The following is a 26393-nucleotide window of genomic DNA, read 5'->3' as shown; positions in this document are numbered from 1 at the left end:
GAATATGTTAATAATTGCCGACTTTTAACAAAATTTCACGGAACACAATTACTTATTAATGCTGTTTCAGGAAATAAATGGGAATTAGTTGCTTTCAAACTGAATAGATATTAAAAAGTTTAAGTATTGATGAGAAACTGTGTGTCCTATAAAGAGTACTGTACTTGTGTTCAAAGGACTGTATAACTAAGGCAAGTCACTGAACCCAGAGTTTCCTCATCTGGAAAACAAGGGAATCGGGATAGACATCCTCTAGGGTTCTTTCCAGCTGTCAATCTAATGATATTATGACCAAAAAAAAAAAAGGGTAGGAGAAGAGAGAGAGAGAGAGAGAGGGACACTCTGTGTGTGTGTGTGTGTGTGTGTGTGTGTGTGTGTGTGTGTGTGTGTGTGTGTAAAGTGTGACTACAAGTGAGGAGACCTGAGTTTTACTCACAGCTCTACAAACATGATCTTCAGCAAGTAATGTAACTTCCCTGGGTTTTAGTTTTATCTGTAAAATATGAGGTTTGGAGTAAATGATTTTTAGACATGGGAATTTTCTGAATCTATGGTCTCAGGCCCTAACCAATACTAAACACAAAATTTCAACTTTTCTGACTCTTAAATATTGCACTTAACTTACTTCCCAAACTACAATAGCTTATTTACCTCATAACTGACAACACAAGGGTGATTTTTAAAAACCACAACATTTAGTGGCAGAATCTTGTCAGGCAATGAAAAACAGCTAAACTATGTTTGTCAAAAGATAATTATGATAAATGAAGTTTAAAATATATCTTTAAAATACAAAAAAACCCACACGCCCAAAAACAGACTAGAATATGTTTTAAGCTTAGAGAAGCACATTCCAAACCAGAAATTATATTCAATAAGATGCTAAGACTCTGAATTACTAAGTTAAAATTGGTTAAACACAATATACAAGTAAAACAATTCATAGAGAATAATAACTTATACAAAGAAAGCTAATAAGAGTATCTAGTAGAGAAAACAGTTCAAAAGCTCACAGGCGAATGCAATATTTTCACAGTTACTGGAATCAGTCAAATATTAAATAATTTACATTTCATAATAATAATACCTTTATACACACCCGCGCGCACACACACGCATACTACAATTATTGCAGAGCATTTACTTTAGGTTGACAAAGTAAAAGGTGAAATACGATTAAATATTATTTACACATTTCCAGAAGTCATTAAAGGCTTCTTCTGAATGATTTTTTAAATAATTAAAACTTTGTTTTTAAGCAAATAAAAATACATTTTACATCAATAAAGAAAAAAACAAATTGCTACTTAAAGTTCACAATTTTATCCTTAAGCCATTCACTTGCAATTCCTATTCATGAGAATTGCACTGAACATATTGGATGGAATAACAATTAAACTTCATCCTAAAGAAACCAGGTAGGGCTCTGAATGTTAAAAAATTGACACAATGACATATCTTTTACATAATAAATCATGCTTACACAATAAGATAATAACTAAAATATGAAAAACTGGAACCAAAAGAAAAATCCACAAACATTTTTAACCTTTTACTCAAAACACTGCATGGTCAAATTGGATGTAAACATTTTAATTTTGTAATTTTCTTTTCTTTTCTCTTTCTACATGCAACATCCCCGATGTTAAATTTTCAAGACCTTTATTGTTAAAACAAGAGAGTTGACCTTATTATACAATGTTATGAGAAATGTACTTATACTGAGAAAATATTTGCTTAAACAAGACATATTTTATAATTTGAACAATTTCCCATACCATAATGGGCTTTTTCCTATTTGAATTTCTAAGTATCTTTTCATCAAAGCCCACACTCTGGTTTCATCTCTAAGTTTCAGTAAGTTTGCTACATTTTTAAATATAGATGTGATAAGAAGCAGCTACATTGAAAGGTGGTACATCAAAGATGCAAATTAGTATTTTGGGTCTAAGGTATATTGAAAGCAGAAAGGACCACCAACACGGGGCACTGGCCTAAAAAGTAGCAAACAAGTTACTGTTTACAGGGTCAGGCCTGGCAATGGAGCTTTCCTAATCACAGATGAAATAGATCATCTGACCTTCACAGCTTATTATATGTACACAAAGTAACCCAAACAAGTGCTCATTTTGCCTGTTTCAGTAAAGCCAGTCCTGGTCTACAGACTATGCAGATAAAATTTTATTAAGTCTCATTGTATTATAAAGTATTATACTGTAGCTTAGGTTTCTGACAAAGAAATAAGTATAAAATACTTTTTATAATTTTAGAGTTTAGTTTTAAGAGTTAGAGATTTTTGCTTCACTGCTGAGCATGAAAAAGTTAGGTTGAAGAGTCTTACATCAGTGAGAAGTGCAGATTGCTTTTGGTCTAATCAAGTCACTCTTCTCTTCAAAAGTGAAACAGTATGAAAATTAACCCAAAAAGTAATTTTAGAGGAATAGTTGTACTTTCCCAATTGCATCACTAAGGTTCAATGTAGGAACTGGACAACATAATGTGTAACTTAACCTTTCTTCCTTTTTGCCAACATACTAGTAGCAAATACACTGAAAACTCCAATGTCTAAATTCACTTAAAAAGATGAGAATTCAAGGTACCCTTATAACCAATTTAACCTACTAAGGAAAACATTTTAGTTAACTCTCAAGGATATAAAAAAAAAGTGAATTCCCAATGGAAGATACAAACATTTTGTTCTGTAAACACAATCCTAGATTAACTGCCATCTTTGAGATGTAGAATTTCTTACAATCTGACATGTGCAAAATAACAGTTAATCACAAACTAAACTGATGTGAATTTAAGCTACATCCAGTACACCTGCAGCCACAAGTTGCCTTGAAAGCCAGTCCAGTCCTTCATAGAGTCCCATCCCGCTTCGTGCATCACAGCCCTGAATATACCAGCTACGACCACAGCAGAGTTTATGGAGACTAAGAAGTTCTGTTATTTCTTCTACCGAAAGTGCTCCTGCAACATCCTGTAAGAAATTTATAAGTGTTCTCATGTTAAATCCATTCATTCAAATAAAATTTTCAAATTATTTTTGATGCAATGCATTACTCATTCCAAATTCTAAATCCAGATTTTGTGAATTGAAAATGAAATAGATTCACCATGGCCCACTATTACAATCAAATGCATTACAAAACAGGAAAAAAATAAACTTTTTTGTCAAAAGTGAGCCAAAAAATATTTATATGAAAAATTTGAAATATAAAACAGTTGAGAATTGAATTCTTAAAGTCATATTCACTAAGCTGGCTGAAATTATAATTGTGATTTACAAATTTATTACAAAGAAATCTAAGTAGATTTTAAAATAATTCAATTTGTAATGGAAATTAATAGCATTTAAATTAAGAAGTTGCTAAATAAAATGATTTATCTCATTAAGTTTCTCTCTCTTTTTTTTAATTCTTACCTTCTGTCTTAGAACCAATAATAATTATTGGTTCTCAGGCAGAAGACTGGTAAGAACTAGACAACTGGGGTTAAACGACTTGACCAGGGTCACACAAGCTAGAAGGTATCTGAGATCAGATTTGAATCAAGGACCTCCCTTTTCCAGGGCGGGCTCTCCATCCATTGAGCCACCTAATTGACTCACCTCATTTGAGTTCTAATTTAAAGGTACACAGTTTCAAAAGGGAGAGAAGAGCCCTTCCAATGCCAAGCATACATGATTTTCACAAGATGCTATGACTGGAAAAAAAAAAAAAAAAGAGTTCTATGGTAACCAACCTACTCATTGGTAAGCTAATCTACTTCCTATGGATGACTGGCAGAGTTTATCAGAATTTGCATTGAGGTGACCAGGCCTTTGAGGGTCCAGAGTCACATGAAAACCAACATAGATACCAGAAGATATTAGAATAAGCAGTTCTTTCTTTGTCCATTGAAAAAATAATTATTTTTAACCCTTCCCAATTACCTTAAGTCACTGAATCCTTAAAGTCAAAGGAAAATGCTAAAAGATGGCAAGAAAAAAGTTTCTAATACCACCTATTCTCCATACCTGTTTATTCGCAAATATCAGGAGCAAAGCATCTCTCAGTTCTTTTTCAGTCAACAACTTTGCAAGTTCACTGTGTGCTTCGTTTATTCTGTCCCTGTGACTGCTATCAATAACAAATACAACAGCTAACAAAAGAAACACAAGAACATTCACTAAATAAATTTAAATATTATTATAAAAAATAACTTTAAATAACAAGTCACATACTTTAGAAGCATATAACTTTATACCTGGGGTCTGAATACCACCCACATTTGCCAGATAAAACATATTTCAGAATGTAGGGAAGCTAAAGATATTATAATTGATAAAACTTTGTGAAAGGCTACACAAGAAATATTTTGTACAATTTATGTAAGCACTTCACTTCAAAAACATTTCAAATTGTTTTAAAATATAAAAAATAAGTCATAATAGTGAATAATATAACCTAGGTTTTGGTACTTGCACTAATCTGTTATTGTAACCTTGGGCAAACTACTTATCCTGGCTTCCTCACACCTCCAAAAATAAATTTGAAAGAGATACTGTTTGCCCTTTGAAAACAAAAGTCTATTTATTCTATTTTAAAATTAATATCTAAACCAATAACAGAACAAAAATTAATTTCTGCCATTCTCTAAGTATGTGTAGTAATAGAATGCCAGCTTCAAAGGCAAGAAAAACTCAGCTCAAACCCTATTCTGACACATCTTGGTTGGGTGAGCCTGAACAAGTTATTTTACTTTATCTTTTTTAAAAATCTTTACTTTCAGTCCTATTAACAATTCTAAGACAGAAGAGCAAGGGCTAGGCAATTGGGGCTGAGTGATTTACCCAAGGACACAACTAGCAAATATGTCTGAAACCATATTTGAACCCAGGTGCTCCCAACTCCAGGCATGCTGTTCAATCCACAGTGCTACCTAGCTGCCCCTAGAGCAAGTCATTTTGACTTCTTTTGTTACTCTAGGAAACTCAGTAAGACGCTAAAGTTGCAGAGAAGTTGATGACTTGAAATGCTGGAGGGAGTTTCTTCACCAAGAAGCTCCAGGATCAATGAAATCACAAGATTTCTCCCTATCCCTCAGATGAAGATCAACAAGAAAAAGTCCTTTATTTATGACACAACTTCTCTCCATTTTCAATACTTTTTCAGAAGTGTGATACGTTTGACTTAGCTTGTGAACACTCAAAATCAGGAAAAAAGTGAATAATAGTAACAGACATAAGTTTTCTAAGAACAAGTTATGGGGCAGCTAGGTAGCTCAGTGGATTGAGAGCCAGGCCTAGAGCTGAAAGGTCCTAGGTTCAAATCTGGCCTCAGACACTTTCTAGCTGTGTGACCCTGGGCAAGTCACTTAACCCCCATTGCCTAGCCTTTACTGCTCTTCTGCCTTGGAACCAATACACAGTATTGATTCTAAGACAGAGGTAAGGGTTTCAAAAGGAAAAAAAACAACTTAAAAAAATAAAAAAAAACAAGTCACATCAAATTAGCCTTCTTTTCCTTTATAAAATTACTAGAGTGGTTCGTTCTCAGAAAACCATAGAACTGAAAAGAACTCTGGAAACCACCCTTAACTTAACAAGAATCTCCACAGAGTACAACATAACCAGTAAAGGGGTCATGGAGCCCTTCATTAGATGCCTCCAGAGAGAGGGAACCCATTATCCTCCCAAGATAGCCCTTTTGGGATTAATGATATCTAACCTACTAAAAGAGAACAAAAATTAGTTTCTATAATTCTCGAAGTTTCCACTTTAGGATCAACTGTACTTTTAAGACAATTTTCCCTTGAAACATATTTCTCTTATTTGCCTCTTTGTACTTACTAACCACTGCTCACTCTTGGTTCTTCACTCTGGGATCAAGTAAAACAAGTGTTATCCCTCTTCCACATAACTTCTCTTCAAACACTTGGACAAAGCTATCAAGAACCTCTAAAACCTCTATTTTCTAAGAAAAGATTCTGAGTTCTTTCTGTCCCTCCTTCTGTCTTCTGTCAATGACTTGCACTCAAAAGAATTCACAATCCCTGTTGCCCTTTCCTGGGCATTCTAAATCTTTTATTGATGTCCTTAGTAAAATATTGTATGTACAACTAGCTTGCAATGGTTAGGATGAGACTAAATCAAGGCAGAATACAGTGGTACTAGACTATGTACTAGTCCCAGAAGCTCTCAATTAGCTCTCAATAATTTAAAGATCAATATTAGTATTTGTTGCTTCCATATTAACCTTTTAATCTACTAAAACTCTTTTTCAGACAAACTAACCATCTCCTCATATCTCATGAAATTTACTGTTCTGAAATCAACTATGTAAGATTTTACATTTCTCATTATGTCAGCTTATCAGTCCAATCCAGTAATCTGTCACATCCTTTTAGGATTCTGATTGTTATCCAATATTGTCAGCTACTTCTCACAGCTGTGTTACTTGTACATTTGAAAAGTCACCATTTAAATTTTTATCCAAATCATTGACAAAATAACTAAATAAATTAAAATTTTAAAAGGGCAAAGTCGAGCACAGATTCCTCAAAGCACTGGATTGAAAAGTTCTCTGACATCTTTGAGTCCAGACACTGAATCTAATCTACTGCAATAGGGGAACATTAGAAAGCTTATTTTGACAGTGAGGGAAGAAATGAAAATAAAGAAAGGATGGGAGACCATATAGGAGGCTATTATAATAATTTAAAAGGGGAGTAAGAAAAGGCTTGAACTAGGATAGTAGCAATAAAAGTGTGAAAAGAGAGATGACCACAACAACAAATAATGAAACATACTTGTTTCCTCTCTCAGCAGAATGATAGGAATATATGGAACCAGAATAATACATATAATGTCAAAACACAGAATCATAGATTGTAAGGGCCCTTAGAGACAAAACAAATCTATCCCCCTCATTGAAAAGTTGAGGAAAATGAGGCTCAGAAAGATTAAGTATCAAACAACTATTAAGTGTCTGGTTGTTTTGGTTTAACCAATTTTCTTTTTTACAGTGGAATTCAATTCTAGGTATATGCTTAAAAATGACTAGAATATAAAAAGAAAAATCATTAATAAATTTTAGTGTTAAAAAAGGTAGATGTAGAAGCCATAGCACATGGCAAAAGAGGAGGAAGGGGATGGAATAGTTAAGAAAGGCTGAGCCAGAGAAATATGAGATATAGGAAAAGTCTTCAATGAAAGGTCAGTTTGGCTTTGGACATGTAAGATTTTACACTTAGCAGAAGATGATATCCAAAACTACTCTTTTGGATGGTTTTTACTTAACTATTTCCTGGGAGTATACTATATACTATAGGCTGCTAGAAAGGAGAGGGTTGTTTGTGTTTAGAGGATTTGCATATGCATTATCAAAACAAAAAAGTATAATATTTGTAGGGAAAAAAGAAGCTATATTATCTACTAAAATTGAAATTTAAAAGGGATAAATGTAAAGTCTTTATACTTATGTTAAAAAAAATTTAACTTCACATTCATGGCCAGATGACAGTCCATCTAAAAAAGATTTGGGTATTTTAGTGAATTAAAAGCTCAATTAATGGGAGATGAAAAGTATGAAAAGACTGCTAAGAATGTTAATGTAATCTTATGATAATACATTAAGAGAGAAAGTGTATTAAAAAAAAAAAGGAGACTGTGATTCCATTGTGCCCAAGTTAAGACATCCTGGAATATTTTGTTCAAGTCTAGACATGATATTTTAGGAAGGATAGAGGAAGAGTAAGTTAGAAAGTATTCGGAGAAAGGCAATCAGAATAGTAAAGAGACTTAAGATGATGACACATGAAGGAATTATAGATGTTTGGCCTCAGGAACAGAAAATCTGAAGAGACACGATGGCTTTCAAGTATTTGAAAAGTCACGAAACAGAAAAGGGATTAAATTTATACTGTTTGGTCCCGGGAGTAATTGGGAGTAGAACAGGAGGAAATACAGAGAGACCAGTTTAGGCTTGATATGAGGAACTGCCTTATATTTAATACATTAATACAAAATACAATACATCATACACGATATTTTCTCACATTTAAAGACAGCCAAAAGTGAGATGGGCCACCTTAGGAACTATTGAGCATCCTATCTTCTAATAAGCAGTCTTCAAGCAAAGCTTAGAGGGGGACTCTCTCTCAATAGAGGTTAGCCTGTTTACTGCCTTTTTCAATGTTAAAGGTACCATGATTTGGAGTGAATGGATCTTTTGTTCGAATGTTACCACTGCTAATTATTACTTTTGTTAGAGATTCATAAGCTTTTTTTGAGTCAGGGATCCCTGTCTAGTTCACAGACCTCAGATTAAGAATCTGTATGAACCTGGATAGGTCTTTTGACCTTTACTGGCTTCATTTTCCTTATCTACAAAATGCCTAGTATTAAAATGATGGATAAAAATAGAGAAATTAAGCAAATCCCTATTCTCAAGAAGCTCACAGTTTAATTAAGGGATACAAGGGATAAGGCAGATGGAAAAGTCCTAAGGGAAGAGTTGTTGGGTGGATGGCAAAGCCCAGGGATCTTCATGTTGTATCATTATGTCAGACAATTGTGCTCAGTCATGGGGAGATAAGGCAGGGCATATGGTAAAAACCTAGAAGACATTAAGATCAGTGGCAGGGCAAACAGTAAATTCTAATGGTCCTCCAACTCAGTTAAAGAAAGGACCAGAAACTTCAATTTTTTTTCAGGACATATAAGTCAGGCAGCCTGGAAATCTTAAGTCCCAGACTACAAGAGGGCAAGCAGGGGGTAAGAGAACCAAGGTGGCAGGTTCTTCTTGGTGCCTAAATGGTCCAGATGGGTACTGGGTGGCCTATAGCAAAAGGAAAGGGTAATTTAAGGAAAAGACTTTCCTATGAGAATCAGCCCACCCAGACCAGATCTAGGTAGCCTAAGCTTTGAGACAAAGAAGAAGGTTGGTAAAGAGAAGGAAAAAAAGGGAGAATACAACATGTAGACAGATATATAAATATGTGTGTAAATGGAATTAGCTCTAGCCCATTCATAGTCAAAACTCTACTTACCGGAGATGATATCATCCCCACCTCCCTTAGTGGGGAGGGGAGATGAATTACCCACACATGACAATAAGTAACAAATCAAGAACAAGGGACTGCCCTTTGGGCAGTCCAAATCAGTGTAGAGGCTGCCATTTGTCCACTTGAATTAGAGGTGGACCCACAGGAAGTGACGAGAGACACTATCTCTTCAAGTATGTTGGTTACTTCCTGTTGGGGCAGTTCCCGATTTGAACTTGGTGCTGAAGGTTCTCAGCTGAGACCTCAGGCTGCTTCCACTCTAAATTGTCACGTGGGTAAGTTAGGCTACCTTGGCGTTTTTCCAAACTCTACCTTAAGTAAGCTCTTGCCTCTCTGATTACTAGGCTTTGTGGCGTGTATTTAGTTTAATTAGCCTTTTAACCTTCTCTCTCCGTCCAGGCCTCTGCAGGCCTGGACTAGCCTATCCCTCTTTTTTATTTCCTTACCTTCTACCGTCCTAATTGTAAATAAACTACCTTAAACCCGATCCTGACTTGGGTTTATTTTAATTATGGAATCAATCTGAATTATTGATTCCTGGCGGCCACACTTTAAATATATATCTTATAAAATACCTAAAATCTCCCTCTTACATATGAAATAGATTTCCTGATCCCCCAGTTGTTAGTTGTGCACACTCCCAACTCCACAGAAGTGATTCTGTATCTAGTTGGTATACAAAACACATAGAAAATAAATACAAAGTAATTTCACAGAGGTGGGATAGAATAGATTAATTATAGAGGAATCAAGAGAGGCCTTTTGTAGGAGATGGCACTTGAAAGGGAGATAATTTTATGCAAAGGTTTTCAGGGGGTAGAGTGAATTCTGTGCATGAGGAAGATCAAGATGAATAGTTTGCCTGGAAGGTAGGGCCTAAAAAATAAGCTGGAATGAGATTATGTAGGGTTTTAAATGCAAAGTAGAGGAGCTTGGGTGTGATCCTAGAGGCAACTGAGGAAAATTTCCTAAATGGGAGAACTAACATGGTTACATCTGTGCTTTTATTCACAAATACAAAATCCTAATTAGTGAACATGTTTATAACTGTTCTATGTTCTTCATATAATTTATAAATTTGTATTTTCAATAAACACACACACACACACACACACACACACACATATACACACCCCAAAATGACATGAAATAAGTGCCCAGGCAAAAAGATCTTGACTTGGTGCTTAAAAAAGAAATCAATAAAAGCACTCTTCACTAAAATTAAAAATATTAGTTTTTTAAAAATGAACAAATCCTAGGTAACATTATGAGTTCAAATATCTATTAATCACTATTTCATACAATATTTCAAATACATGAAGGTGACCATTAAAGTATTTTGTGAATTCACTATTTTTTCATTTAAAATTAAGAGCATTTTCAAAATTTACGTAGCAATCTGAACATGGACTGGAGCATTTTCAAAAAGAGCTAATTTCTACATACAGTCATCTAAAAGAAATCCCAAAACATAGGTGAAATAATGAAGATTGTGGTTATTCCTACCTACCTTGTGTATTGAGATAATAATGCTTCCATAATGGTCTTAGCTTGTGTTTACCTCCTACATCCCAAATAGTAAATTTTAGGTTTTTATATTCTACAGTTTCCACATTAAAACCTGTTGAAAGAAAAACTTTTATTTGTATGTAATACTCATACTACTAATGAACAAAGAAAAGAAACAACACAAGCAACATATGAAAGGCAGGATTCATTTCACTTCAAAATGGATTTCCTTTGAAGACATCTATCTAGTGGCAGGAGCTGCTGTCATGGAATGTGCACTGCTATAGGTTCGACCAGTCTCCATTCTGAGACCACCATTTCAACCTTCAGTCCTCCCCCGTCTCCATTAACAGATCCCTAACCCCTCTCTTCTATCAGCCATCACTTCCAAGGTACTCAAGGATGGAATCTAAAGATAAGAGAACTTCTATTCAGATTAACAGGAGAAACTTGAATCAGTGTGCTTATCCCTCCCTAGAAGCTGAAATGTGTCTATGTAAGTAGTGGTTACTTTTAATGTGCTTTGCCACAGAAAAAATATTAAGCCTTTGAAGTCAGGTTCTAGAGAACTAATATTTCAAACTACATTATGGACTTATATGGTCTGGCCTAGAAACCTTATAAACAATGTGTTCATGTGAAAATGCATTCTGAAGGCCAAACAGTCCATTAAAATACAAATTTTTGAAACATAAGCAATTCCTTCTGTAAATCTAATTATAAAATGTCTACTGGATTAGAAAATACTCATACTTACCAATTGTTGGAATGGGCTGCATGAATTCATCTTGTTTTAACTTAAATAAAATGGTAGTTTTTCCAGCACCGTCTAATCCTAGAGTAACAACTCGAATTTCCATTTTAGGCCCAATGTGGACTCTGTTATCCTATGATTTAAGAGAAAATTTTTTTTTAATTTTTGAAATGATGGCCTAAAATTAATATTTGTATTATAAGGAAATTAATTATCATTAATTTTGAAATCTATTCAGTCATTTGAATATTATTACTCATATCACTCACATGGAAATGACACAAGAAATTAAATGACACCTTAAAATGTCAGCTCTAAAACTATGGGACTATATAAAAATTGCAATTCATTTTAACCTTAATTGTAAAACTTACCTCAATTAGAAAAAGATTGGTCAGAAACAAGTAAAATACATTAAAGCATGAGCTCCTAAATTTGCCTAGAAATTTTTGCTCTATTAATTTTCCATACCATTTGAAAAAATCAAATTCTTGTAGTTAAGGAGTATAAAATTTGTCAAAAGCCACTTGGAGCCTCATTTATGTTTTGTTTTTCATAAAATGGCACAAGTCTTAAATGAAGGAGAAAGGCATAAAGACTTAGATAATGCTACATTCAAACTCCAAATTACTAAAAATTAACATTTTAATGAAGCATTTAAAAATTTAACAAAGCAGAATGCCATACAAAACAACTGGTAGGAAGTCAGGAGGATTTAAGAGCCCTTTGAAAACAGAGAAATCAATGTTTAAAGAGAAGATGCCAAATAATTTGAAAGCACACAAAGTATTTTTATGCAAAACGGACACAAACTACACACAGGACATTAAAAACCACAAAAATAATTGTGAAAACATGCCTGTTCTCTTATTTTCAGCATCTTTAAATGTGCATATAGGTTTTTTTAGACATAAGAAAGCAATTTCTGATGAAATGAGACAGGTAGTTTTCAATGTTCTAAATGAAACTTATTAGAGAACTTTGTACTTAATATATGTACTTCTTGTCTCTCCTCCCCCCATTGGAATATAAACTCCTTGAGAGTAGGGATTCTTTCACTCTCTGTATTTGTATCCCAACATCAAGCACATGGTTTGAAGAAAGGAAAGGTAGGAGAATAGTTAAGACAGTATTGCAATAATCTACAGAAGTAATAGTAACCCAAACTATAGTGAAATTCCAAGGAGGAAATGAAAATATTACATTTCTTTTCTTTTCCTTTTTAAAAAACCCTTACCCCTGGGGGCAGCTGGGTAGTTCAGTGGATTGAGAGCCAGGGCTAGAGATGGGAGGTCCTAGGTTCAAATCTAGCCTCAGACACTTCCTAATTGTGTAACTCTGGGCCTCATTTCCTAGCCCATATCACTCTTCTGCCTTGGAACCAATACACAGTATTGATTCTAAGACAGAAAGTAAGGGTTTTTTTTTGTTTTGTTTTGTTTTTAAACCCTTACCTTCCATCCTGAAGTAAATACTGTATATTGGCTCCAAGGCAGAAGAGTGGTAAGGGGGCTAGGCAATAGGGGTTAAGTGAGAACCAGGCCTAGAGAAGGGAGGTCCTAGGTTCAAATCTGGTCTCAGACACGTCCTAGATGTGTGACCCTGGGCAAGTCACTTAAACCCCACTGCCTAGTGCCCTTACCACTCTTCTGCCTTAGAACCAATAGTATTGATTCTAAGGTAGAAAGTAAGGGTTTAAAAAAAAAAATTATTGGTGGACCTATAAAGTGGTAAGACCATTTTAGAATTATGCAAATAAAGTAACTAAAATGTTGTGATAATTAAATTAAGTCTACACTAAGGTGAGAGCACCTTTCAATTCTGGGAGGTCCTAACCCACGTGTGCTAGAGTGAGTAACCAATCATAATTGAGGCACCGACCCCTACGCTTTCTATGAGAAAGCATTTATTGTGATTGGACACGCAGGCTAAGGGAAGGCACTGGAAGTGACATATATGTGGCCCCTTCCAAAGAGGTGGGGGAGGGAGGCTGCGACTGGTGCAATGAAGGAGACCTGAGGGAGCTTTGCCGGTTCATGACCTAGACTGTTCACGTGGATAAGTTAGGCTGACTCTCCTCTTCCCTTGGCGTTTCTGGAGGTTCTACTCTCAGGGAGGCCTCTCTTGCCTCTTTAGTTGAAAAAGGCCTTGGGGCTAGAAGCCTTGTTTAATTAACCTTTGTGCCCCAACTGCTGGGCCTCTAAATCCTTACCTGGTCCAGACCTGGGCAGAGTTTCTCTCTCTTAATTTCCCTACCTTCAACCTTCCTAATTGTAAATAAATCCACATAAAAGTCAATTTTGACTTAAGATTATTCCTTAATTGGGGAAATTTCCCCTGGTGACCACCTTTTAATATATTGAACCCACAAAACCCCTTTTCCCCTCTTACAATGTCTACAGCACCTTTTAACCAGAGAATCTATTACCACAAGGAAACAATCAATCAGAAGAAAGTCCCCATTTTACTTTGAAATTTTTAAAGCAGCACTTTTTGTGACAGCTAAGAATTGCAAACAAAGTGAATATCCATTTATTGTGAAATGGCTAAACAAATTGCAGTTCCAAGAATGTACTTGAGTATTATTATGCTGACTAGGTATGAAATGAACAGAGAAGTATGTAAAGATCAATAGGAACTGACACAGAGTAAAGTAAACAGAGCCAAAAAAACCAATATACACTGTAACTATAACAATGGAAACTGAAGTTATTACACACCAAAAATCAAAAGTAAATGCAACAAAATTTAAAGATTGTAAGAACAAATTTAATTAAGAAGCTTTTTATCACCTATAATCCTTATTCCTCTACAACAGTTTGATAAGTTGTAACCATGTGACTTAAATAAGATGGAATAGGAATAGTATTAAAAGCTTCACAAAAATGAAAGTGTCTATACACATGTTTACTTTGTCATACACTCCAGAGGTTGAGACATGAGGAAAATGGGCCTCCTAGTTTTGCAGAGTCATAACCAAGTCACCCAAGAAGGGAAATGTAAAAGGGGAGGAAGAGTGGGGAGATGCTTCATTATTGGAATCTATTCTTAAAATCTATTTCATCAACTTGTTCAGGAACCCTGCTCAGAATATACATTCAGAAGCTATGTTCTGAATACCAGACTCTGTTCATAGTGTGATAATGATATTAAATCCACCCTGCCCTTGTTTAGATTTAATCACCAAAGGTGAGAACACCTCCAATTTTGGGAGGTCTGTAACCCAGGTGTGCTAGAGTAGGTGACAAATCAGAATCGAATGACTGCCCCCTAGACAAATTAAGGAGTAGGCACAGGAAGTAACCCATAAATGAATCCTTTAAAAAAAGAAAGTTGAGTGAGTCAGAGGTCTGCTGGAGAAGGTCTTCTGCTGGAGAAGGGCTTCTGGTTCGTGAACAGGATGTGGAGGAGCTCTGGACCTGGGACCCCGAGACCTTGGTGAGACTGCTCTTAATCTCTCTCTTAGAACTATGTGGGTGGTGAGTGAAGAAGGCTAATTCCTTTAACCTCCCAGGAGGTACTAGCCTCCAGGGGGCTCCCTTGATTGGGAGAAGCCCTTGTGGCTAAACCCCTGGTTAACTGACTTTTAGGCTTTGGCTGGGCCTCTGGAGCCCTGCCAGAGTAAAAGCCCAGACTTGAATACAATCTCTTACTCTACCCTCTTCTTATCTCCCTACCTCCACTCTACTATACATTTGTAAATAAACTTCCATAAAAGTCATTTTGACTTGAGGTTATTCCTTAATTGGGGATTTTCCCCTGGTGACCAAAATTTTAATATTCAACCCAAAACCCCCTCCCCCCCCTTACATTAGCCTCTGTGGAATTACTGTCCCTGTACATAAAATCTATGTAATCTGGAAACTGGATATCTCAGATCACACAGAGAGGGCATGAGTGTAGGACTCTGATGTGTACTTTGTGCCCACAAAATAAAAGTCAGATCATGGCATGGGATTTTGGCTCAGTTCTTTTTATTTCTTTCAAGATAAAGCATAACTTGAAGGAATGTGAGAACACTCTTAACTCACTCTTTTCTGGAGGCAAGAGGTCCACAGGTATATAAATTGCACATTTTTGGAACTTTCCACAATACTGACCAATTGTGTTGATTTTTTCTTTTTTGGATCTCTAAAAATACTATTATGAGATAGCTTATATATTCTGGGAGGAAGAAAGAGAAGAGTACTTGAGATAGTTGTGTTAATGTAATGTTAATGTAAGAAATAGAAGTTATTAACAAAAATAATTTAAAAATAAATTATATTGGGAGCAGCTGGGTAGCTCAGTGGATTGAGAACCAGTCCTATAGATGGGAGGTCCTAGGTTCAAATCTGGCCTCAAACACTTCCCAGCTGTGTGACCCTGGGCAATCACTTGACCTCCATTGCCTACCCTTACCACTCTTCTGCCTTGGAACCAATACATAGTATTGATTCCAAGATGGAAGGTAAGGGTTTAAAAAATAAAATAAAATAAATTATATTGATAAAAAGAAACCAGTTTTATCCAAATGTGATCATAAGTAGAGATGCCTAAATATGAGATACACATTGAAAAACCTACCTTGGTAAAAGTGACAGGAATACTAGCATCCAGTTGGATGTGGTCTGCAACTTCAGAAAATTGTTGCTGCTGTTTTTGTAAAGTTTCAAGTAATCTGGTAATTTCTTGTTTTGCCAAGACCACTCTGCAGTCATCCTAAATAGAAAAAGAGGGAAATCACATTTCATAAAGTATTCTTATAAAGGGTGATTTAGTTTGAAAGATGAGATTAAACTGACAGGCAATTATTTTTAAAAAATTTAAATCAATGCCTTTTGCTTTTAAGGCATAATCCTTACTAGAAATATTTATTATAATGGTTCTGGATGACAACTAAAAGGAGACAGCATATTAAAAAAGAGCTGAGTTCAAATAATGGCTCTAATCTTTTCTAATAATACTATCATAATCAAGTCATTTACATCTCTGAGCTTACCTCCTCCCTTCTGTAAAAAAGGGCCAAAAATATTTGCTCTACCCACTTAACAGGGTTGTTATGAAGAAAGAGCTCTATTAACTTTAAAATACTACAAAAGTATAATTACTATTTATATAAATGTTATTTATATACAAAGATAACAAGATGAACTTTCCCCTCCGCCCTTAACAGTAGGGCATTGTTTCAGTTTGCATTTCTAGTCAGATTTGTGTTGATCCAACAAAGGAGTAACACAGAGCTCCAAGTTGGGTTTAACAAAGTTGAGACTCCTAAAGTGATCAGGAACTCAGTGCTGGGCCAAAGCCAACAGTGAGGAAGTCTCCCAGAGAGGCCAGGAACCTGGAATCAGAACTCTGAGAAAAGGCTTGTAGTACAGGGATACAGAAAAATTTATTTCATACCCTTCCAGCCTAAGAATTAGGGCCTAGAGCAGGGGTTGGCAACATATGGCTCTTTATGCAGGAGCCATAAAGTCAATTTTTTTTAGGCACTGTTACAGGAGTGCGCACTATTATAGGAGCCCACACTGTGAGCACTGTACGGCTCTCACAAAATTACATTTTAAAAAATGTGGCGTTGATGGCTTTCACAGCCAAAAAGGTTGTGGCCTAGAGCATGAAACCAGACCAAGCATAGCTTGCCCACAAGACCAGTTAAGAGTCTCAGAAGAAATTATAAGTTATTTTAAAATGTTTAATTACGGATGAAATGAAAAATAGAGAAAAGAATTAGAAAACAAATGAGAGCTATGGAGGAGAAACTTGGAAAGAGAAGAGCTTGTCACAAAACCTTATCCAAGTAACACTGCCTGAAAATTTGAATGGACCAGATACAAGTTAATGATTCCATGAGATCAAACAATTAACCTGAGAAACAAATGTACAAAATGTAAATAAGGATAATTACAAAGGAAAGACTATAAGTAAAATAAAGTACTCTGTTGGCAGTATTTTTTTTAGAGAAAGAAAAAGAGTAACCTGCAACTGTTTCAGACAAACTAAGAAGACTTGTATGAAAACAATATAGTGCAAAGTAAAGTGAGAAACTGCACAATTTATAAACTAATGACAATGTAAAGAAAAAAATAATCTTTGACAGACTTAAGAATTGTTCAATGCAATGACCACCCATGAAACCAGAAAATCTGTGGTGAATCACTCTACACATCTCCTAACAGGAGGCAATGAATTTAAAGTGCAAAACAAGATGTTTATCTTCAAAAATGGCTTCTGAGTGAGGATTTGTTTTGCTTGGTTATGCATATCTAATAAAAGAATCCCCCACCCCCCCACCCCTAAATGAGGAGGTGGGAAGAGGCAAGCAATGGAGTTTCCAAAACAGAGAAAAAATAAAAGTTCCATGTTAAGTTCAGTATATAATGAAAAGCAAAGTTACACAAAATGGAAATTCAGTTTCATATGCAATCTTTTTTTTTTTTTGCCTACGTTTACATTAAGGCTTCATTAATAACCTTGGTTATCTGGAAGCCTGCAGTACACCTATGGTTGCATTCCTCCCTCCTTGATCCAGTAGTCTCTTAAGACTTCCACTTTTTGGGGCAGCTGGGTAGCTCAGTGGATTGAGAGCCAGGCCTAGAGATGGGAGTCCTAGGTTCAAATCTGGCCTCAGACACTTCCCAGCTGTGTGGCCCTGGGCAAGTCACTTGATCCCCATTGCCTACCCATACCACTCTTCTGCCTTGGAGCCAATACACAGTACTGACTCCAAGACCGAAGGTAAGGGTTTTAAAAAAAAAAAAAAAGACTTCCACTTTTTTCTAGGATTTTGGGTTTTTTTTTTGGGGGGGGGAGGAATGGGGGGAGAAGGGGGATGAACCAAGGGGCTAGAGAAAGAGCATACATATATATATGGTTCAGCAGATCTTCACTTACACCTGCAGTTTCAGTAAGTCTTAGTATGTCTTTCCCACACAAATATGGGGGTTCTATTGCATATGGAAATGTTTGTGTTTTAAGATTTTTTTGTAAATAAAAGGTAATCTTTAGGGTATTTTTAACAAGTAGGATCATGAAGCAATAAAAAGGCACAAAAAGGGGTCATAATTATTAACAGAACATAAAGGAAGAGAACTGAAGCTTAGCACCATGGATGTTTTATAAACCTCAAAAGTAAAAAATTTGTCGACGTAGTTTGTGGGACAAAACTATAGAATAGAAAGATGTATAAATGGAGAGATGGTAGATAAAGGAATAAAAGAGAATTGGAGATACCATCAATATGCCCATGGATGAACATTGAAATAATGATGAATCCTATGGGAAAGATGCAGAAAAAAGTGAAATTGGGTCAATGCAAGGTAGAGAAGAGGGAGAATGGAAGAGGACAATCAGAAGCACTACATGGTAAAAAGAGCGTACCTGCAATGGAAGACCTCATGATGGGTTTAATTTGGGGGTGAGGGTGGGGGAGAATCAACACATTGGGATTAATCTTCTCTAGAGTGTTGTGCCTCCATGGAAAACTTTGTGTTCCAAGAAAAGAGATATGTGAGCTCCTAGGGACACCTGTCATTGAGAAGGGGAGAAGGGAATGACAGTGATGAAGACTCAGAGAGGAGCTGTGATGGCCAATGGAAAGCAAATAATTATTGTGGGGAAGGGAAAGAGTGTGGGCACAATTTTGGACATAAGGTGATTTCTGCCATAGGCACTGCTTTCACTTTCAGTTACTTCTCTCACAAATGAACACTTCTAAGAATGAAGCACAACAACAAAAAAAGAAAGATAATATGGCCAAATCTAGGAAGATCAATAACAGTAAATGGTTAAAAGAGCAGGAACTTATATCTGTGACTTCAGATGTGTCAACAACATGGGGAACACAAAAAGATTAAATAATTAAGAACAGGAAAATTCAGAATAGCTAACATATATAGCATGGTACAGTTATTATCTCATTTGATCCTTATAGTCCTGGTAGATAAGTACTATTACTATCTCCATTTTGCTGATGAGGAAACAAGCAAACAGAGGCTAACTGACTTGACCAAAGAGCCATAATTAGTGAGCATCTGGGGCTGGATTTGAACGCGGGTCTTCCTGACTCCAAGTCTGACACTTTTATCCACTATGCTACCTAGCAACCTTAATAAACAGAAAGGTAAAGGAATTAATAAAGAACAAAAAAAGATATCTTTCTTCAGAAAATGGCACCAAAAATGGAAACTAAGAAGCAAAAAAAGTTGGAAATGAAATGAGGAGGGGGATTCTGAATTAACCCCTTAATTGAGGGGGGAAAAAAGAAAAGAAGAAATCGATAACTACAAAAATGTAAGAAAAAATTAAATTAAACCTCAAAATAAAGGGAAAGATTTTTATTTTTGCCACTGTATAAATTTTAAGGTAGTTTCCTCAAAGTAGAGTCAACAATTAGGGAATATCTAAACAAGTAGTGGTACATGATCATTACCAGGACATAGGAAATGACAAAAATAATGAATACAGAGAAGCAAATCTCAAGAGATATGAATTAATTTTAGCAAAGTGAAGTAAGCAGAACCAGGGAAAAAATATACAGAATGACTACAACCGTGAAAACAAAAAGATTAACTTTAAGACAACTGAAATTGAATGCTGAGAAATTAAAACCCTTAAGACTAGCCTTAAAGAAGAGTTATGAGAAGACACCTTTCCCAGCTTCTATGAAGCTAAGGTGACGGAGCTGAGGTGATAAAGGGTGTGAAACATCTGCATCAGACAATTTTGATATATTTTTTATATAATGGTTTTGCTAAACATTTCCCTTCTTTTTTCTATTCTCATAACAAGGGATGATTGGAAAAAGGTGGAGGGAGAAATTGTGAGAAGTGCATGTGATGTAAAAATAAGTTAACAAAATAAGAATTTTTTTAAAGATTACAGACTGACTATATTTAACTACATACCTGTTGCAAAGTCTTTTCACAGTGGAGACAGGCTGTTGAAACCTGCGACAACAAGATGGTCATGTCCTCTTGCTGCTGTCTCAGCCAAATCAGTTTCTCTCGAACATGTGCATCAACAACACTCAGTGCCATTTCTTCTTGACGACACAGAGTTTCGTGTAAATCAGAAAAATAGGCTCGAACACAGGATCGTGCACTCTCTGCAGTACCAGGTACCTAGATGGGAAATTGGATTTTATGCTGTTGAATTTTTTTTAAATAATTTTTCCTTTGAGAAATTTTTAAAGGTGAAAATTTATAACATAGCATCTTATTTTTAGATGGCCTCAATTTATATTAGTCTGATGAATATGACTGTAAATTACATCATATTTTCCTTCTCTGTGATGGTAATTTTCGTAATCCAAAGATACCATTTATCTCCTTCTCTAAGGTAAGAGGGAAAAAATCTTACATGTTCTGTGTGGGCCATTCCAATTCCATCTTCCACAATTTGCTCTCCTCCTTCTATGTGTTGAACAATTGCAACTAATTTTCTGGAATAATCTGAGATTTCTTCAGTAAAAGTTCGAATGCAGTGAGCCATGTCTAAAATCGATGCCCTAATTTGGTCTGCTTCTGGCTCCAATACTGAATGCTATAAAATGCAAAATTAAAAAAAATTTTTTTGAGCTAAAAAGACTCAAAGTATGATTTGTTGCATTAAAAATCCTAATACAAAAAACCCTAATTTTAATAATGAAAATGATCAAAAAGAACAAAGATACAGCTAATGGTCAGAGATTTATAGAATCTAAAAGCTGAAAGGAACTTCAGTTATCAAGTCTAAATCTTCCCTCCCTGAATAAGAATTTCCCAACAAATGGTCATCAATTCTTTGACTGAATAGCTCCCAAAAGATTTCTGTACTTCTACTACTGTCCAAATAATTTTCCTTACACCCAACCAGTATTTCCCTCTGTACAATCTTTCCTAGATTTTCCTCTCTGGACAGCAACAGAATCAATTTGATAATTGTTTCCTATAACAATCTTTTCAAAATTTGAAGATATAATCCATCCCTCTTGCTCCCAATTTTTTCCTATAAATTAGAAACACGAAACTACAGATGTGGTCTGACCAAACCAAAGTATGATGTTACTTTATTGTTAATGTCATCTAATCCTTAAGATTATACATTATGCCTCTTTTAATACAAAGTAAAATTACACTAACTTCATCTAAATAACCAAACCCAGATTCTTGATGGACCTGTCTGAGAAGATGACTATTTTTTGAACCAGGCCATTTACCTAGCTTTAAATGCACAAAGCTCCTCATTTTTGCTAGAAAAATAAAGGTATTTATCAATTTCTCTAATCAAAGTCCAGGAATTAAACTTAGTAATTTGATCTTTCCATTTGCTTTACAAAAGAATGTTATTACTATCAACCAGTTTACCATTTCAATCTTTCTCCTCCCTATTCCCCTCAGGTGCTGATGTATAGACTGGTCAGCTGAACTCACTAATTTACAAAGCCAGAGGAATAATTCTGAAGAAAAATAAATACCTTATGACCTTGGTGTTTTCCATATTCCTTACAGACACAGCACATAAGAGGGCTAGACTGACAAGCTTCTTCTAAGCAAACAAACTCTATAGCATGCACCTGGTGCTGGGAGCACATGGTCTTCTCATGAGGCTTATCTGCCAGAGGTACACGCCTGTGCTTTGCAAGGGTCTTAGTAGAATGGGTATGCTGGGAACACTCGGCACACAAGTGAGTACCACAAACTGTGCAATACATTGATGCAACATGTGTTTCATCTTCATCACAGCGTACAATGCTCTGAAAACCAAAATTATGGCATTAAAACATTAAAATTGGATTCTAGTGATTAAAAACAATATAAAGCAGCACAAAATACAAGTGGTTTTTTAAAACTGTTATTTATAGTGGTTTGGCTCAGTCTATAAACTAAATAACATTCTTCTTTTCTCTATTGACTTGATATTATAAAAATAGTTGCATTTATATAGAGCTGTAAAGTTCTCTACATGAATTATCTCATTTGATCTCTATGACAAAACTTTGAGGCAGGGGTTATTACTCTCTCCATTTCAGAGATGAGGAATCTGAAGACAGAGAGCTGAAGTGTCTTGTCCAGGACTACACAACTAGGAAATGCCTGAACCAAGATTAGAAATCAGGTCTTGCTGCCTTCCCAGTCCACTGACTAAACAACTAAATGACCTAAACTTTCCTAACACAAAATTTCCATAAATAATTGATGTTTTTTTCCAAGATAGAATTGAATAGTATAAGCTAGGTAAAAAAATCATAAAGAATTTAACATATAACAGACTCACCCATATTTTGTCATAGAGATAGGTTGCCAATGTAGAAAAAACTCAAAGTCAATATTGTAACAAAGCAAAAATAAACTTAAAACAATCTGAAATTATGCAATAAAAATCACTAAATTATTCATACCCTTTGCTTATATGGTCTCAATAACAGGCATATACATTCCAAAATTCGAAAAGAGAAAGGCTCCATATATACCAAAATATTTACAGCTATGCTTTTCGTGTTAGGAAGAAACTTACAGAAAAATAAAGGGAGCCCACAGACTGACAAAAAGCTATACAAGTTATGGAACACAATGTAATATTATTATAAGAAACTATAACTATGAGGAATTCTGACATACAAGATCCGAATTAACACAACGTGAAAAAAGCTCAGAAAAAATATGCAATGATTATAATAATGTAAACTAAAACTTAATTCACATAAAATGCGATAACTAATTTTAACTATAAAGAACACAAAATAAAACACCTTCACTTTTCTCTACAAAGAAATAGTGGACTGATTGATGCATTTGAACAATAAGTTCAATCATTTTCAGTCTCATCCTACCCTACATGACTCAATTTGGGGTTTTCTTTGCAAAGATATAGGAATGGTTTGCCATTTCCTTTTCCGGCTCATTTTATACGAGGAAACTGAGGCAAACAAGGTTAAGTGACTTCCTCATAATCAAAACTGGAAAGTATCTGAAACGACATTTGAACTCAGATGAGTCTTTCTGACTCCAGGACCAACACTGTATCCAATGTCCCACCTAGCTGCCCTGAAATGATGTATATATACTCAAAAAAGCAATCTATATCCAATCAATTTCTCTTGTTTGTCTTTATTACCCAGACTCATAGGGTGGGAGTTATAACAGGGAGTGACTAATGTGAAAAACATTAAGACAACAATAAAGTTGACTCTTGACTTCCCAAAAAAAATCCCACCTTCTAAAAGAAGTCTTCCCCAACCTCTCTTAACTCTAGTGCCTTCCCTATGCTAATAATTTCCTCTTTACACCCCATCTAAAAGCTTGTTTTGTATGTTGACTCCCCCATTATAAGGGAGACTTCCTTTGAATTCCCAGAACTTACATGCATCCTAGGATCATAGATTTAGAGCTGGAAGGGATCTGAAGTCACAGATTTTAACCCCCTCATTTTATCATTGAGGAACTGAGGCCCAAAAAGATTAATTAAACTGGCCAAGGTCATAGTTGTCACAAATGGCAAAGCCAAGACATTTACCTAAGTCCTCTGGCACTAGTCTAGGAGGATCCTTAGGCTATCCTACTGTTGTCTCTGACCTTCCCAGCACTGCAGGGTCCTCAGTAGCCACAATGGGTCATTTGTGTGCCTCCTTTCTTATGTCTATCTACCCGTGTCATTGAGTCAACTTGTGGACCACTCTTCCACCCTAACTTGTTCTCTGCACAGTGTCAATCAAGATCTTGCTCTTTAAAAAAGAAAGTTTCTCTCAAAAATGAAAGGTCCCAAAATGCAAGTGAAACAGGTTCTTCCAAACTGGCAAGACTCAGGGGATGTGGATTCAAAGAAATGAGTTGGAATCCTGCCCCAGACACTTATTAGATATGTCACCCTAGGCAAGTCACTGAACTCCTCTCATCTATAAAATAGAAATAACAATGGCCATCTACCTGATAGAAGTGGTATAAGATTCAAAAGAGATAATATAAATGAGTATTTGCAAACCTTAAAGCACTGTGTTAGCTATCGTTATTATAATCACAGCATCTCCTATGTAATAAAACTAGCCATAAGTATAAGCTGGTCACTAAAACACTGTCTTATTCTTTGGCTATGGTACTCTATTAAATACAAAAATACAAAATCAACCCATGTTGGGTAAGAGGCAGAGTTCCAAGATTTATGAAGTTTTTATTTAAAACATTCATTTTAACTGATAGTACAACAAAGTAAGAACACAGTCCAGTGACAAATGGGCTAATATACTACTGAGGTACTGAATCATGCCAATATTTGTCTTCTTGCTATAAAGTGATTAAGTATAAATTAAAGGATAACTCATAGGCTTCCCTTTAAGAAGTATAAAAAGGACTTGATGGCAATTCTTTTTAAATAATTTCTTTTCTTCAGTGAATTGTTATATCCCCCTTTTCCATTTGGTCAATCTTTATTTTATTTTTTATTTTATATCTTTACCTTCCACCTTAGAACCAATACTGTGTATTTGTTTTACCCAAGGTCACACTGCTAGGAAGTGTCTGAGGTCTATTTTGAACCCAGGACCTCAGGTCTCTGGGCATGGCTCTTAATCCACTGAGCCACCCAGCTGGCCCCTAAATTCTATATTTCTTTAAAGAATTCTTTATAATTGACTTCTATACAAGTCCTTTGATTGTCTTGCTAGATTGATCCCTAGATATTTTGTGTATTTTTTAGTTATTGTCTCATTTAATATCTTCACTGATTGCCTAGGTTTTTCCAAGTAATCCTTCATTATCACTGACATAGTGATGGTTTTATCTTCTTTTTACTCATTTTTATGTCTTTAATTTCTTGCTCTTGTCTTACTTCTTCTGTAAGTTGTTTCACCAGTATTATCAAATAATAGTGGGATGAGTGAGCATTCTAGCTTCATAGATATTTATTGGAAAAGGTTCTAGGTTAACCCTCAATGCATATGATTTTTGCATTTGGTTTTAGATAGCTGCTTTTTATGCTATTGTAAAAAGTCCCTCTCTGCTTATACTTTGTAGAGTTTTTAGCATAAAACTTTGTCAATAGCTTTTTATGCATCTACTAAGATGATGGGGCAGCTGAGTGGCTCAGTGGATTGAGAGCCAGGTATAGAGACGGGAGGTCCTAGGTTCAAGTCCGGCCTCGGACACTTCCAGCTGTGTGACCTTGGGCAAGTCACTTGACCCCTACTGCCCACCCTTACCACTCCTGGGCCAAGGACGGTCCCTAGCCCGGATGAAAAAAGGAGGAGGGTTGGGTGTGGGGCTAGCAACCCCACCCTGTAAAAACTACATCTGCTAAAGAAACTGCAACCTAAAGTAGGGGCAGCTGGGCTAGCTCAGTGGATTGAGAGCCAGGCCTAGAGACGAAAGGTCCTAGGTTCAAGTTCGGGCTCGGACACTTCCCAGCTGGGTGATCCTGAGCGACTGTGTGTCCCATTGCCTACTGGTTGTGGCCCTATGCTCCTTGAATGGAGTCCCAGGATAAAAAAAAAAAGATGTGGTTTTAGATGTTTGGATTTTTAATGCGATTAATCATTATCATAGTAACTATGATTCACTCCTCTTTCACAAAATAGTGTCACCAGATGATTTTATGCTTAACTTCAGCTTTTCAGCTGTCCTCTGCAAAGTCAATTTTACAGTTCTGATTCCTGGGAAAATATATCAAGTTTCTAAATAAAAACATATTTTCATGTTTCCCCTACCAAAAAAAAAGTTAAACTTAACATAATACCTCTCCAGCTAATCCAACTGCTTCTTCTGTTGTTCCATATTGACCAATAGGGCCATTCTGAAGTCGTTCCAAAAGCTCCAACAATGCAAAATTCTTTTTTAATCCCCAAACACCTGAATCTCCTAGTTGAAAAACAAAATAAAGATGAGTTTTAACAAAATGACACTATAGCTGTAATTTTTCAATACAGCTGTATTTTTTTAAATATTTAATTTTCTCCCATTGTACATATAAAAGCAAATTTTAACTTTTTTTTTTTTTAATTAAAACCCTTACCTTCGGTCTTAGAATCAATACTGTGTATTGGTTCCAAGGCGGAAGAATGGTAAGGGGTAGGCAATGGGTCAAGTGACTTGCCCAGGGTCACATAGCTAGGAAGTATCTGGAGCAA

The 26393-nt window shown here is 35.7% G+C and overlaps 1 protein-coding gene across 2 annotated transcripts in view; it reads right to left on the bottom strand.

Annotated features, from left to right (window-relative positions):
- Positions 1-2756: 2756 nt before the first annotated feature.
- TRIM23 (tripartite motif containing 23) overlaps positions 2757-26393 on the bottom strand; it is a 40090-nt gene continuing 16453 nt past the window's right edge. The window contains exons 3-11 of one of the 2 annotated variants that reach the window (XM_044663569.1): positions 26003-26124; positions 21753-22031; positions 20657-20839; positions 20203-20418; positions 15881-16015; positions 11318-11447; positions 10562-10672; positions 4022-4146; positions 2757-2983 (exon numbers count right to left, since the gene is read on the bottom strand). In XM_044663569.1, the coding sequence (XP_044519504.1) occupies positions 2804-2983; positions 4022-4146; positions 10562-10672; positions 11318-11447; positions 15881-16015; positions 20203-20418; positions 20657-20839; positions 21753-22031; positions 26003-26124 (1481 nt within the window). In that variant the 3' untranslated portion in view covers positions 2757-2803. The remainder of the gene's footprint in view (positions 2984-4021; positions 4147-10561; positions 10673-11317; positions 11448-15880; positions 16016-20202; positions 20419-20656; positions 20840-21752; positions 22032-26002; positions 26125-26393) is intronic. The other variant, XM_044663578.1, reaches the window with a different exon arrangement.

Source organism: Gracilinanus agilis, chromosome 1, assembly GCF_016433145.1.
Source record: "Gracilinanus agilis isolate LMUSP501 chromosome 1, AgileGrace, whole genome shotgun sequence".
Lineage (NCBI taxonomy): Eukaryota > Metazoa > Chordata > Mammalia > Didelphimorphia > Didelphidae > Gracilinanus > Gracilinanus agilis.
The sequence above is the reverse complement of the archived record's forward strand: the minus strand, read 5'-3'. Positions and strand labels throughout refer to the sequence as shown.